Source organism: Capra hircus, chromosome 29 (genome assembly GCF_001704415.2).
Source record: "Capra hircus breed San Clemente chromosome 29, ASM170441v1, whole genome shotgun sequence".
Lineage (NCBI taxonomy): Eukaryota > Metazoa > Chordata > Mammalia > Artiodactyla > Bovidae > Capra > Capra hircus.
Window position 1 is genome coordinate 19,541,623 of NC_030836.1, and position 16,264 is coordinate 19,557,886.

Here is a 16,264-nt window from a genome sequence, read left to right on the forward strand (position 1 = left end):
AGTCTGTTAAGAAATAGGATGGAGGGGCTTTGTTAACTGGACAGGGGGGAGTAAAGTTGAATAAAAAACTTATACTCAAATTGGTCCCTTTTATTTGCTTGCCTGAGTAGCTAGAGACCTGCTATGGCTGATTATGTTTGTTTTCTTTATATAATTTACCACTAATTTTAATTTACTTATATATATATATATATATGTATAAGTTGTCTGTTTTGTTCAGAACTGTAGAGCTAGCACCTAACACAATACCTGACACATGAGAAAGGACACATAAATTTTTTTTTAAAATAAATACTTAGTTGAAAATGTTATTTCTCTTTTGTCAGGGAAAGAAGCTATCTCAATAAAAAGAAATGAAGTAATGATTCAGATCACCCTTCCTATTGAGTCTTTGTTATAATCTTGGATGGCCCTAACCTTCTATTACTGCAGAATAAGTGTGGGTGCTGTTCTCTGGAGTGAGATGTTCCAGGTTCCACTGAACAATTTGGTTATGTTTTCTGTTTCTCATAATACAGTTAGATAATGGAAATAGAGCTAATGTGACGACGTCAAGCAGGTCTTGGCCAGGACTCAAAGTTAACATAGCTTTGAAATGCAGATTTTTCAATGCTCATTCATGCAGGGAGTTATTTGATAGTTATTTGATTTACTGCATTCATATCATGGCTCCTCTCAACACAGTATATATTTATAAAAGTTAGATCTACGACAGGCACAAAATATATATGTATGCTGCTGCTGCTGCTAAGTCACTTCAGTCGTGTCTGATTCTGTGCAACCCCATAGACAGCAGCCTATGTTGACATAATAGACAACTTCCTGAGCAACAGCTAAACGCAGATGCCAAAAGTAAACAATGAATGGCATCAACCTAATACTTCATTTTAAGTAAATATTCTTTAGGCAAGACAAAATTCCCAGTGGAGCGATCGATATATTTGAACGTGGGTGAAATCATCTCATCTGCTCATCCAGCCCTCCTGACATTTTCGGGGTCACTTCGGAGAGCAGAATCAACAATACATAGATGTAACCTCCAATTCCTCACCTTTCATAGCCATTGTAGTAAGCTATCCTTCCTCTTATGTTTCAACCTATTCTGAATCTCATGGTTTTTTACTTCCTTTCTTTTTTTGGATCACAAGCTTGTGAATTGGCCTCCTATATTAGATTCTGGATTCACTCCTTCATTACGCTGTAGATTTTTCCTGCCAGAGACCACAGATTTCTGTGAACAATGCTTCCCTAATTTGTTCATCTTTCTATTAAAAAAAAAAAAAAAAAAGCTCACATCTTTCCAGTTAGTCCCTCTAACTAAATAAAGCCTGTAATTGACACTACTCAGGTTTGGCTTTACCCATCCATGAGCAAGGCCAAGACAATGATTTTACACAATGTCATTACATTTTCATTTATATTGCTAGCTTTAGTCTGTTTTAAAATTGCAAGTAAGGCCACTGTTCACTTTGAAGTTCACTGGAACAGGATGTCACCTAATGAAATATGATGTGACTTATACAAACTATACTTTGCCCTAGATCTTACAACATATCCCCTCTGAGATTCAGCTTTATTTCTGCCCTTGATCTTCTTCCCACACCAAACCACATTTCCCATTTCCTCTGCCGCATGATAATAAAATGCAAAGTCTTTAAGGATATCCTGCTTGTCACAATGCCCTTTGTTTATAGTCCATCAAACGTTTCAAGTTCATTCTCATCTAGGAATCTTTACACTCAGAACTCTCTTTCCAAATAGCTACATAGGAAACTTCTACTTAAAATGTATGTTTCAGCTCACATATTATCTTCTATGAAACATAATCACTGATTACTCTATCAAAGCACACTTCTATCTCAAAGTCTTTATCATATAGTTCTTAAATTAAAGGTCTTTTGCAGCCCTTGTCATCAGTGCAAATTATCTTATTTTTAATATGTTTATTGTTTTATCTATTTCTATTTCAGTGTTGGGAAACGGTGTTTGCTATGACCAGTGTGTTCTCTTGATAGAACTGTTAGTCTTAGCCTTGCTTGATTTTGTACCCCAAGGCCAAACTTGGCCTGTTACTCCAGGTATCTCTAGACTTCCTACATTTGCATTTCAATCCCCTATGATGAAAAGGACATTTTTGGGAGGTGTTAGCTCTAGAAGGTCTCATAGGTTTTCATAGAACTAGTTACTTCAGCTTCTTCAGTATCAGTGGTTGGGGTATAGACTTGGATTACTGTGGTGTTGGATGGTTTACCTTGGAGATGAACTGATTTGGTCGTTTTAGAGATTGCACCCAGGTACTGCATTTTGGACTCTTCTGTTTACTATGAGGACTACTCCACTTTTTCTAAGGAACCCTTTCCCACAGTAGAAGATAAAATGGTCATCTGAATTAAATTTGCTCATTCCCTTCCATTTTAGTTCACTGATTCCTAAAATGTCAATGTTCAGTCTTCCCATTTCCTGCTTTATCTCATGCAATTTATCTTGATTCATGGACCTAACATTCCATGTTCCTATGCAATATTGTTCTTTACAGCATCAGACTTCCACCACTAGACACATCCACAACTGAACATCATTTCTGCTTTGGCCCAGCCTCTTCATTCTTTCTAGAGTTATCAGTAATTGCCCTCTGTTTTTCCCCAATATGAAGAGTATATCATGCAAACTGCTGGGCTAGATGACTCACAAGCTGGAATCAAGATTGCCAGGAGAAATATCAACAACCTCAGATATGAAGATGATACCACTCTCATGGCAAAAAACAAAGAGGAACTAAAAAGCTTCTTGATGAGGGTGAATGAGGAGAGTGAAAAAGCTGGTTTAAAACTCAGCATTCAAAAAACTAAGATCATGGCATCCAGTCCTATCACTTCCTGGCAAACAGATTGGGAAAAAGTGGAAACAATGACAGATTTTATTTTCTGGAGCTCAGAAATCACTGTGGATGGTAACTGCAGCTACAAAATTAAAAGACATTTGCTCCTTGGAAGAAAAGCTATGACCAACCTAGACAGCATATTAAAAAGCAGAGACATCACTTTGCTGACAAAGGTTCATATAGTCAAAACTATGGTTTTTCCAGTAATCATGTAAGGATCTGAGAGTTGGACCGTAAATAAAGCTGAGTGCAGAGGAATTGATACTTTTGAACTGTGGTGCTAGAGAAGACTCTTGAGAGTCCCTTGGACAGCAAGGAAATCAAACCAGTCCATCATAAAGGAAATCAACCCTGAAAATTCACTGGAAGGGCTGATGCTGGAGCTGAAGCTCCAATCCTTTGGCTACCAGATGCAAGAGCTGACTCACTGGCAAAGACCCTGATGCTGGGAAAGATTGAGGGCAGAAGGAGAATGGGGCAACAGAGGATGAGATGGTTGGATGGCATCACTGACTGAATGGACATGAGTTTGAGCAAACTCTGGAAGATGATGAAGGACAGGGAAGCTTGGTGTGCTACAGTTCATGGAGTTGCAAAGAGTTGGACAAGACTTTGAGATTGAACAACAACAACTTCCCCAGTAGCATATTGGACACCTCTGACCTGGGGGCTCATCTTCCAGTGTTGTATATTTTGCCTTTTCGTACTGCTCATGGAGATCCATAACACTGTAAAGGAGGCTGTAATACAAGAGGCAAAGTGGTTGTCTGAGGAGGCTATACAAATAGCTGAGGAAAGAAGAAAAATGAAAGGCAAGGGAGAAAGGGAAAGATATATTCAACTGAATGCAGAGTTCCAGAGAATAGCAAGGAGAGATAAGAAGGACTTCTTCAGTGAACAATGCAAAAAAAAAAAAAAAAAAAACAGAGGAAAACAAATAGAATGGGAAAGACTAGAGGTCCCTTCAAGAAAACTGGATATATCAAGGGAACATTTCATGCAAGGATGGGCATGAAGAAGGACAGAAACAGCAAGGACCTAACAGGACCAGAAGAGATTAAGAAGAGGTGGCAAGAATACAAAGAAGAACTGAACAAAAAAGGTATTCATGATCAAGATACCCATGATGGTGTGATCACTCACCTAGAGCCAGACATCCTGGAATGCGAAGTCAAGTGGACCTTAGGAAGCATTACTACAAACAAAGTTAGCTGAGATGATGGAATACCAGCTGAGCTATTTAAAAGCCTAAAAGATGTTGCTATTAATGTGCTTTACTCAATACATCAGCAAATTTGGAAAACTCCACAGTGGCCTTGGGAGTTTTCATTCTAATCTCAAAGAAGGGCAATGCCAAAGAATGTTTAAAATACCATACAACTGCTCTCATTTCACATTCTAACAAGGTAATGCTCAAAATCTGTCAAGCTAGGCTTCAGAAGTATGTGAACTAAAAATTTCCATATGTACAAGCTGGGTTTCAAAGAGGCAGAGGAACCAGAGATCAAATTGCCAACTCTGGTTGGATCATGGAGAAAGCAAGGGAATTCTACAAAAACATCTACTTCTGCTTCATTGATTACACTGAAGCCTTTGATTTTGTGGGTCACAGCAAACTGTGGAAAATTCTTAAAGAGATGGGAATACCAGACCATCTTACTTGCCTCCTGAGAAACCTGTATGCAGGTCAAGAAGTAACAGTTAGAACTGGACATAGAACAATGGACTGGTTCAAAACTGAGATAGGAGTAGGACAAGACTGTATATTGTCACCCTGCTTATTTGACATATATGCAGAGTACATCATGAGAAATCCTGGGCTGGATGACTCACAATCTGGAATCAAGATTGCCAAGATAAATAGCAACAACCTCAGATATGCAGATAATACCCCTCTAATGGCAGAAAGTGAAAAGGAACTAAAGAGCCTCTTGATGAGGGTGAAAGAGGAGAGTGAAAAAGCTGGCTTACAACTCAACATTCAATAAACTAAGATCATGGCATCCCGGTCCCATCACTTTATGACATATAGAAAGGGAAACAGTGGAAGCAATGACATTTTATTTTCTTGGGTTTAAAACTCACTGTGGATGGTAACAGCAGCTATGAAACTTAAAGACCCTTGCTCTTGGAAGGAAAGCTATGATAATCCTACAGATGATAGTAAAAAGCAGAGACATCACTTTGCCAACAAAGGTCCGTATAGTCAGAGCTCTGGTTTTTCCAGTAGTCACATACAGATGAGAGAGTTAGACCATAAAAGAGGCTGAATGCCAAAGAACTGATGCTTTTGAACTGTGGTGCAGAAGACTCTTGAGAGTCTCTTAGACTGCGAGGAAACCAAACCAGTCATTCCTAAAGGAAATAAATCCTGCATATTCACTGGAAGGACTGATGCTGAAGCTCCAATACTTTGATTTGAAGGGCCATCTCATTGGAAGGGTCTCTCATTGGAGAGACTGATGCTAGGAAAGATCAAAGTCCAAAGGAGAAGAGGGAGTCAGAGGATGAGATGGATAGACACCAATACCGACTCAATGAACATGAATTCGAGGAAACTACGGGAGATAGGGAAGGAAAGGGAAGCCTGGAGTGCTACAGTCTATGGGGTCGCAAAGAGTTGGACATGACTGAGTGACTGCACCACACTGCAATGTAATTTCTTTGAGGGCTGATGTATTTTAATTTTTATTATATATTGGAGCATAGTTGATTAACAATGTTGTGTTAGTTTTGGGTGTACAGCAAAGTGATTCAGTTATACATATACATGTATCTATTATCAATTTTTTCCACTCATGTTATTACAGAATATTAATCAGTGTTCTTTGTACTATACAGCTGGGCCATTTTTTTTTTTTTTGCACTATCAATGGTTTCTAAATAAACAAATATTTGTTAAAATATAAAAGGAAATCTCTAGAGGATAAGTTTTATATAGAAAATAATGTACTATTTTTCATTTCACCCCGTATATTATGTAATATAAATGTATTATTTTGGACATTAAAATACTAGTGCTTATGCTATAGCTTTGTAAAACTTGTAAGAAATTATTATTTATATATATGTTTGTAGGATGGTGGGAGATTTAGAAGCCATTTTTTTTTCACATCTGTATATGAGTAGTTTTCTCAAGAAAAATGCATTTTTGTGGGGATGCCTAGATACATATGGCAAAGACAACAGTGTCCTCATTTCGTATCTCCTTTATAAAGTTCACAAGGTAATATTCATGTCTGTCTTCATTTATTTACATGATGTGAAATCCTCAGAGAGATCTTTGTTTACCAATGGCAGTTGTCTTTGGAAAAATCATGAAGGACTGGGAATCCAAAGGCTTTCCCCTTTCCCTACCTTTATTTCACCACAAAATTATCTCTGAATCCTAAAAGGTCATTTGACAAACAGTTTTATTTCTCTGTTCTACATGCTTTGGCCCTTGTACGTAGGATGAATAGCACGTACGTTAATTTACGAAGTTAGATCTTCATCTGCCTGTTTAATCAGTAACAATTTATTATGCTCTTGCCATGTGCACAGTACACTGTGGCAAAAAGAGTTCTTGTTCTTTTGCTATTTTGTCCTGGGAGTCTGTGCAGATCACCTACCTGTGTCATCTATAATATGATATAATAATGCATACTTTCCTGGGTCAGATTTTGTGAGGATCAGATGCAAAAGAAACTTCTAATATAAGAATTTGAGAGATAGACTGTTCACACCATAAAGATATTTTTACATTTCAGTAGCTGAGGCTAACTATCCTTCATCCCAACCCAGGAATCAATGTGTCTCCTGCACTGCAGGTGAATTCCTTACATTCTGAGCCATTGGGGAAGTAAGATATTGCCACAAAATAACTGATTGTTTAGAAAACAAAGATTGATTCTTAGATCTTGAGATTATTATTGCTTTTATTGGGATAGTAATCTGAGACTTCTTTCATGAGAAGTATGAGATGAGAAACATTTTAGAGTGTGAATATACTGTTTTCATAATGTTTATTAGGTATTTAAGGCTATTTGAGGCCCAGATGTAATATTCTTTGGAACTAGACACACGAAGACAATTTTTAAAGTCTTGTCTTATATAAAAATGGTGAAGTGACGTGAAGAGCAATTTCATTAAACTGTATTTTTGTATCCATTTTTGAAGTGAGCGAGCGTTTCTACCTGTCTTTATGACAGACAGTTTACGAGTCTCATATGTATCTTACATGAGATTTGTTGAAATCAACCTCTGGTAATATGCAGTGCTTTTATAGTTCACTGTAGCAAATGGAGTGGCAAGATCCTGAAGGCTAAAGAGAAAAATTACCACAAAGAAGCAGTCTCTCTAGGTTCTCATTCACTAATAATAGTAGTTACTATGCTTATTGAGTATTTTTCATGTGCCAAGAATTCTCAGGACTTTACTTTTACAGATGTATATAATTTTCCCATCATCATAATACAGTGAATTTTATTATCATTCTATTTTATGGTGAAGTATAAAGAGTTTGAGGGATCTGAACATGATCATATGGTGAAAGGGTTATGATCTGAACACAGACTGACTCTGGAGAACCTTCTTAAATATTACAGCATATAGTCTGTCATCCCAAATCTAGTCTGGCTTAGTGAGAGCTAAGCAAATAGTGGTGGTGGTAGAAATGGGGAGGAGGAAGACATAGAGTGGATAAGACAAGGAGAGAAAATTATTTTATCTTGAAGTTCTGTGACTCAGGACAAATTATAACTTGCGCATGATTATCATGTGGCGCCACCAGCTTTTGTAACACATGTACTTAAAATATACGTACTCACTCTTCATGTTTCTCTGACTTTATGGTTCCACATATAATTATTTCCTAATTTTTGGTGCCCAACAAAATTGTGAGGGATGCAGTGTTTTCTGTTTCTCATAGCACCTGGTACACGGTGGTCACACAAAAAACATTTCAAACCCAGTGAGTCACTCACTGACTAAATGGGTTATTTGAAGTCACATCATGGGAAAGGTTTAATGTTATGAAGAACATTCCAACAGTCACAGTTGTTAAATCTAAGAAGGGGGCCAGCCTGCCTCAGAATCTTGGAAATTCAGTGTCTTCAGAATGTAAAACATACTGCAGAGATTTTGCCAGGGATACCAAAGAAAGGAAATATAAAAAGATGATCTAATTGGACTTTCTGGTTATACATATCTCTGATTTTCTGATTCCACCAATTCCATAAGGAATCAGTTCCCATTTTAAAAATAATATTATGCAGCATGAGTTGGATATGGTCAGAAATTAGCATAATTGGTATAAACGTCTTCTTTCCTAAAGTTAAAAAAAAAAAAAAACTCCTAAAGCTGAAATCTTGGTAAGGTGAATTATATTTGAGCTAGTCTATAAAAATGTAGGCAGGCTTCCCTAAAATTATTAACTATTACATTAAGTACTTGGATAAATATAAAATGAGACATGTCTGTTTTCTTTATATTGATCAGATTGCATTCTCTCTTTATATGACTAGAAATATTTTTATTATATATAAATGAACCAACAATTCCCCATATGATATAAAGAGAGGGTCTCTTTTTCCACTGTTAGAATGATTGCTAACTCCAATCTAATCAAGAATAGATTTCAGACAGAGGATGCATTGAAAAGTTGTTAAAATGCAGATTATTGCAAAATTGGCCCTGTTGCTTCAGCATAGACTTTATATGCATCTGATTGAGAGCAATGTGGGTTTTTGTATTTCCAAGTCTGAAACACTATGATTTAATTTTCAGTCAGAATTCCCTGTATTAATATTTGCTAGATATATGTTCTAGAAATTAGATAAAACTACATCCATTCAATAAAGGGATGCTGAGTGAACAGAGAAATACTTTCAAAAATCATTTTACCCTTTCCTTCAAGTGAACTAAAGAAAAAATGGAATATTTACTTATAGTTTAATATAGCTGATTTAAAAATGACAGGAGGCCTTAAGAAATTTTTCCAAATACCATAAATATAAACCAGCAGAACCATAATTCTAAATTTTATGACCAATTCCTCCCTCTATATTTGTATTTCCCTTTCTATATACCAATGCCCTATTCTCCATGTATGTCTCATATGAAGAGCATTGATAGGCAAAGGTAGGTATCAGACAGGAATTGTGGTTTCTTTCTGAGCATATATAATTGTAACACAATGAGACACTGACAAAAATAAAATGAAGTAGATGAAATAAGATAAAAGAAGGCAAAGAAAACCTTTTGGAATTAATGCTGATGAAAGTAGAACCTTGTGAACTTTAAAAATGTGACCTTTATGATATGTGAGTTTTATTTCAATAAAGCTGTTATAAAGACAGAATGCCAGCCACTCTTGCATTATTTTTGCATAAACAGAGGTGCTAAGATAGCTACATTCTTTGATGTCTCTTCCTCCTGAAATTTAAGATTTCCAAAATAAAAATCATCAGTGACTACTTCCATTTGCTTTACGACTCAGCCATGCAAATTTAAGACATGGCATCTTTGTTGATGCTTTAAAGTATGTCTATTCATTATGTTATGGAATAAGTGTACCAGTAAGGTGAAAAATAAAACCAATGCAATCATCACAGAGCCTCAACCTTAAGTATATTTATTGGAGCATCAAAAATAAGAACCATCTATAACCATCTTGCAAGCACAGCATCTGGAACTGCACTGATAAAACAAGAGAAACAACGAGTATACCCTAGCTTCATCTGCTACAACCAAAGTCGTGATGGCTCATGGTGTAATCAACTTACCCGGTCAAGAGCCGCTTTCTCCAGTTCTTTCTTCGCTACAGCTAATTTTTGTTCCAGATCGGTAAGCTGTTGGGCCTGTAAAATGAGAGAGGTAAATATTTTTTAGTAAATTCTATAATCTTCCCTCTCCACTTTTAAATATCTGTCATTCACTGTCAAATAATTAAAAAAAAAAAGAAAACTATTGAAATTCATTTAGAATTTAGGTTAAATATATCCTATTATGTGGTCATTTGTTTAAGCTGCAGAAAATGTTATTCCAGATGAATATGCACTAAATGCTTCACTGGATCAAAACATATAGTTGCAAAGTTCCAGCTCAAGTCTTTGAAAATATCTGTGATATAAAACCATCAGTTGTGTTTCTAGTCATTATGGACTAAATTTTGCCCATCCCTAAAACTCATGTTGAAGCTCTACATCCCTTCCCGCATACCTTCTTAGTGTATTTGGGGGGGTGAGGGGGGGCAGATAAAGCCTTTAGGGAGGTAACTGAGGTTAAATGAGGTCATAAAGGTGAGGCCCTAATCCCATATGTCCTTATATGAAGAGGAAGAGATACCAGAGATCTCTGTCCATCTTCACAAAGAGGCAAGAATCAGTGGGAAGTGGCCATCTGCAAGCCAAAGAGAGCTCTCACTAGAAACGGAATCTGCCAGCACCTTAATCGCAGAACCATGAGAAAACAGATTCTGTTACATCACCCATTCTGTGGTAGTTTGTTAAGGTGCCCTGAGAAGACTAATACAATAGTATTCACTTAAAAAAATTTTTTTTTCAGTATTACACCAATACAATTCTATCCTACCATAACTCTGTATCTTTGCAAATATCACAACTGTATTGTTAAAAGAGACTCAGATTTGGAAGACCTGTCAAGTCCTGCCTTCTCCAACTGCTAATTACTGTATATGACTAGTTACATACTGACGAGGAGATGTTCTGCGGGCTCACAAAGGGCCTGCTGCTGCTGCTAAGTCACTTCAGTCGTGTCCAACTCTGTGCAACTCCATAGATGGCAGCCCACCAGGCTCCCCTGTCCCTGGGATTCTCCAGGCAAGAACACTGGAGTGGGTTGCCATTTCCTTCTCTGATGCATGAAAGTGAAAAGTGAAAGTGAGGTTGCTCAGTTATGTCCAACTCTTAGTGACCCCATGGACCGCAGGCCCTTCCATCCATGGGATTTTCCAGGCAAGAGTACTGGAATGGGGTGCCACTGCCTTCTCGGCAAAAAGGGCCTACAGAAGGGCCCAAATCCCTCATCCTCAGAGCCTCTTTCTACCTCTCACTTTTGCCCATCTCCTACATTTTAACCAATGAAAACCCTTCAAAACTGGAAGGAACAAGGCTTGCTCTGATGTTCTTGTGAGGCAAGGGGGTTGAGTTCACTTGCCAGAAATCAGAAGACGGGGCTTATAACTTCTGCAGTGACCAGGACATCCCCACTCTGAATCTCCATCCTGGGCACTATGATGCTGTGGGCCTAGAGCAAGACTATGTATAGCCAACCAGCAAAGTGCCTATTTGTCTGTTGCTCTTCGTTTCTCTCCCTCACAGTCTGGGAAACAGCACCCTGCACTTCTGTCCTTAATTAACCTTTTTTCTTTTTCCCTAGAGCGAGCCCTAGGCAGGAGGAGAGGGTGAGGATATTTGTCTTGATTATGAAGACCTATATACATTCTTTAGGTGCATGCTTAGTTTTCATCCCCTAAACTGATCTGTACTACTTTCTACACTTGACTCTCTTGTAAAAGTATTTTCCTGTAGGCACCTGTAGTCCTTACACAGTAACCTAACCATGTACATAAAATATACATGAGCACTTCTAAACATCTGAGACTTCCCTGGTGGCTCAGGCAGTAAAGCATCTGCCTACAATGTGGGAGACCTGGATTCGATCCCTGGGTCAGGAAGATCTCCAGGAGAAGGAAATGGCAACCCACTTCAGTATTCTTGCCTGGAAAATTCCATGGATAGAGGAGCCTGGTAGGCTACAGTCCATGGGGTCGCAAAGAGCTGAACACCACTGAGTGACTTCAATGTCAATGTCAATGTCTAACATCTAATACTGTTTAAAAATAAATCATTCTGAGTAAGAGAGCGAGTGAGAGAGAGGTGATGAAGAGAGTTGTTTCCAATCTGAGGCACCTACAAGTGAGTGGACACTCAGACACTCTGAATACTGGACTCCCCTTTGACCATGTCCTCCTCTTTCTGATCACCTGACCCCACCATCAAGAGGGCTGTGGGACTGTAAGACTCAGTCTTGCAATCCTGGCCTGGGCTTGGGCCACTCTGCTGGCTGTGAATCATGGCTGCACTGGTTCCAGCCACATTCCTCAACCACAGAGCACTCCAGACTTGCTCTCTGACCGTGCCTGCTAACATTGTCCCTGCCAGAGCTAGCTTCTGTCCCTGGGACTGAGTCCCAAAGGAAGGAAGAAGAGTTTCCCTTCCATCTATTCCCAGTTTCTAGGCCTATGACAGGAGTTAGGGAAGACACAGGAGGGGCAGTAACTGGGCCTTAGTGGGACAGTGGTCATCCCACACCCCCACTGTGACTGTAGGCTCCAGGAGAGGTCCCTGGAACTTGTGTGTGATGACGGCAAGAGTGTCAGCACCAGCCTCAGTGCCAATCAACCATCTTGGCCACCAGCCACCCAGAAATCCCCTGCGTTTTAACTCCTTTTTACTCCCACAAAGCACCTCATGATGTTTGCTTTCTTAGGGACCCTTTTGGTGGGCAGCTATCCTCCTCATGATGCTGTCATTCATTATCTGCAGTCTAGAGGGGGTCTGCATAGATATAAGTCCTCCTGCATCCATCTCTCCCCCTCCACGTGTGGGTTTTAGCCCAAATCTGTCATCCACACTCACTGAAGGATGAATTCAGGGTGGACAGTGACATGGTGATTCAGGGACCCTGTTTCAGAACAGGTGGGATGAATTCCAACAGAAAAACCATATATGCCTTCAAAAGATTATTGCCATGAGTTCTCAGGATTTCAAGTATTTACTTCTCCTAAGAACTCATTGAACTTGGTAAAATCTGCCCAAGAGATCTTGGGAGACAAAAGGTTAGAAAAATATTAAGAAAAGTATTCATAGGATTTCAGGTACTTACTCATATTATCATACTTTGGTCTTAGTTTTGAAAAGATCAGCTACTGGATTAGATCATAGGTAATATTTACAAAACTATAGAAAATAAAAACTGTTCTGTGAGTTTTAAATCATCAGAAGACCTATGAAAGGCAGCAGAGTTTATCAGACAGTGAATTTTATCTGCTGTAAGTCATTTATTTTCTCAATTTAACTCCCATGGTGGGAAAAATGGGTAGGGTTACTTAAGGGAAGGTAGTCATGAATCTAGAGTAGCTTTCACTTACAGCCAGTCCATTGAGTAAGTATCTATGAAGTGATTAATCTTTTTTCAGACTAAGAAGGAAACATCATCTATATACAGAGGTTGAAAATACATATGAGGTAGCAAGCATGTAAAGTGAAATCATGAGGCTCTAACTGCTAAGCTGAGTGTGTGTAAGCCGCAGCAGAGAACAGCAAGGGGTTTTTCATAGTGGCCTGAGAAGTCACAGTGTTCTCCTCATAAGGCTAACACCAAATGAAACTGTAACAGTTAATTTTTATGTATTTTCTCATTTGAGATTTTTTACATGAGAGGCTAGAGTCCATATAATAATTCTTAATTTGCTTAAAAATTATGATGCTCCACAACTCGAGTTTGTATAGACCACAAAATACTGGAAACTGGTTTGGCTCTGCCATCCAGCTTCCTATGTCTGGAACTGTTCCTAGCTGTTTTTCTCAAGGATCTACCTTAAATTGAGTAAGGTTATTAAGGATGGAATCAGTGCTATATTTATAGCAAAAATCATATATATATTTTTCTTCTAAGAAACAGGCATGCATAGTCATACAGAATGAAGGAAACAGAAAGGACATGATGTTAGGGAGTTGCATTTTATCTGAGATTTCAATGAACCATTTTACAAAATTTTGGCAAATGCACACATCTGCAAGGTTCTAATCCATTATTCATACATCATGTGTATAATTCAATATTTCTGGAAACTCACTGGGACAAAGATTATATTAATCCTCCCCCACTTCCTTCCCTCTAGGTAAGAAGATCCAGTTACCTTCTTTTTAATTTTTTTTGTTGAATTTCCCTGAGGTTTGTGGAGTATGAAAGTATTTACAACTCAAAAGGACCTGAAACAACTTTAACACTAAATGTATTAGAATCTTAAACATAAATCAAAAGCACAGAGTCTATGGAAAAGACATGTGTCTTGTGAATGGGATGTGAAGGTAGATTATGGGTAGTGAGAGCAAAAGGAGGCATTAGTCATGGGGCCTATGGAGCTCTATCCATTTGTCCAGATTGTACTGCTAATTTGCTCCAAGACTTCTGGCAGCCAGGTATTTAAAACAAATTGATAAAATGAAAACTACAGGCCAATCTCACTGATGAACATAGATGCAAAGGTCTGCAACAAAATTCTAGCAAACAGAATCCAACAACATATTAAAAAGATCATACATCATGACTATGTGGGCTTTATCCCAGGGATGCAAGGATTCTTCAATATTCACAAATCAGTCAATGTGATACACCACATTAACAAATTGAAAGATGAAAACCATATGATTATATCAATAGATGCAGAGAAAGCCTTTGACAAAATTCAACATCCACTTATGATAAAAACTCTCCAGAAAGCAGGCATAGAGGGAACATACCTCAACATAATAAAAATCATATATGATAAACCCACAGCAAACATTATCCTCAATGGTGAAAAGTTGAAAGCATTTCCCATAAAGTCAAGACAAGGGTGCCCTCTCTCACCCCTACTAGTCAACATAGTTTTGGAAGTTTAAGCCACAACAATCAGAGAAGAAAACGAAATAAAAGAAATCCAGATTGGAATAGAATAAGTAAAACTCTCACTGTTTGCAGATGACATGATCCTCTACGTAGAAAACCCTAAAGACACCTCTAGAAGATTATTAGAGCTAATCAATGAATATGGTAAAGTTGCAGGATATAAAATTAACAGAAATCTCTTGCATACCTATACACTACAATGAGACAACAGAAAGAGAACTTAAGGAAACAATTCCATTCACCATTGCAAAGAAAAAAACAAAATACTTAGGAATACATTTACCTAAAGAAACAAAAGACCTATATATAGAAAACTATAAAACACTGATGAAAGAAATCAAAGATGACACAAATAGATGGAGAAATATACCATGTTCATGGATCAGAAGAATCAATACAGTGAAAATGAGTATACTACCCAAAGCAATCTATAGATTCAATGCAATCCCTATCAAGCTACCAATGGTATTTTTCACAGAACTAGAACAAATAATTTCACAATTTGTATGGAAATACAAAAAAAACCTTGAATAGCCAAAGCAATCTTGAGAAAGAAGAATGGAAATGGAGGAATCAACCTGCCTGACTTCAGATTATACTACAAAGTCACAGTCATCAAGACAGTATGGTACTGGCACAAAGACAGAAACATAGATCAATGGAACAAAATAGAAAGCCCAGAGATAAATCCATGTACCTATGGACACCTTATCTTTGACAAAGGAAGCAAGGATATACAATGGAAAAAAGATAATCTCTTTAACAGTTGGTTATGGGAAAACTGGTCAACCACCTATAAAAGAATGAAACTAGAACACTTTCTAACACCATACACAAAAATAAACTCAAAATGGATTAAAGATCTAAACGTAAGACCAGAAACTATAAAATTCCTAGAGGAAATCATAGGCAAAACACTCTCTGACATAAATCACAGCAGGAAAAAAAAAAAATCACAGCAGGATCCTCTATGACCCACCTCCCAGAGTAATGGAAATAAAAGAAAAAATAAACAAATGGGACCTAATTAAACTTACAAGCTTTTGCACAATGAAGGAAACTATAAGCAAGTGAAAAGACAGCCTTCAGAATGGGAGAAAATAATAGCAAACAAAGCATCTGACAAAGAATTAATCTCAAAACTATACAAGCAGCTCATGCAGATCAATACCAGAAAAATAAACAACCCAATTTAAAAATGGGGCAAAGAACTAAACAGACATTTCTTCAAAGAAGACATAGAGATGGCTAACAAACACATGAAAAGATGCTCAACATCACTCATTATCACAGAAATGCAAATCAAAACCATAATGGGGTACCATCTTATGCCAGTCAGAAGGACTGCGATCCAAAAGTCTACAAACAATAAATGCTGAGAGGGTGTGGAGAAAAGGGAACCCTTTTATACTGTTGGTGGGAATGCAAACTAGTATAGCCACTATGGGGAACAGTGTGGAGATTCCTTTAAAAACTGGGAATAGAACTGCCTTATGACCCAGCAATCCCACTGCTGGGCATACACACTGAGGAAACCAGAATTGAAAGAGACACGTGTACCCCAGTGTTCATCACAGCACTGTTTACAATAGCTAGGACCTAGATATCCATCAGCAGATGAATGGATAAGAAAGCTGTAGTACATATACACAAGGGAATATTACTCAGCTATTAAAAAGAACACATTTGAATTAGTTCTAATGAGGT

At 37.8% G+C, this 16,264-nt stretch overlaps 1 protein-coding gene across 2 annotated transcripts in view; it reads right to left on the reverse strand.

Annotated features, from left to right (window-relative positions):
- LUZP2 (leucine zipper protein 2) overlaps positions 1-16,264 on the reverse strand; it is a 535,694-nt gene that overhangs the window by 56,978 nt on the left and 462,452 nt on the right. For both annotated transcript variants that reach the window (XM_013975878.2, XM_018043589.1), the window contains exon 8: positions 9,646-9,720. In XM_013975878.2, coding sequence (XP_013831332.2) covers positions 9,646-9,720 — 75 coding nt within the window. The remainder of the gene's footprint in view (positions 1-9,645; positions 9,721-16,264) is intronic.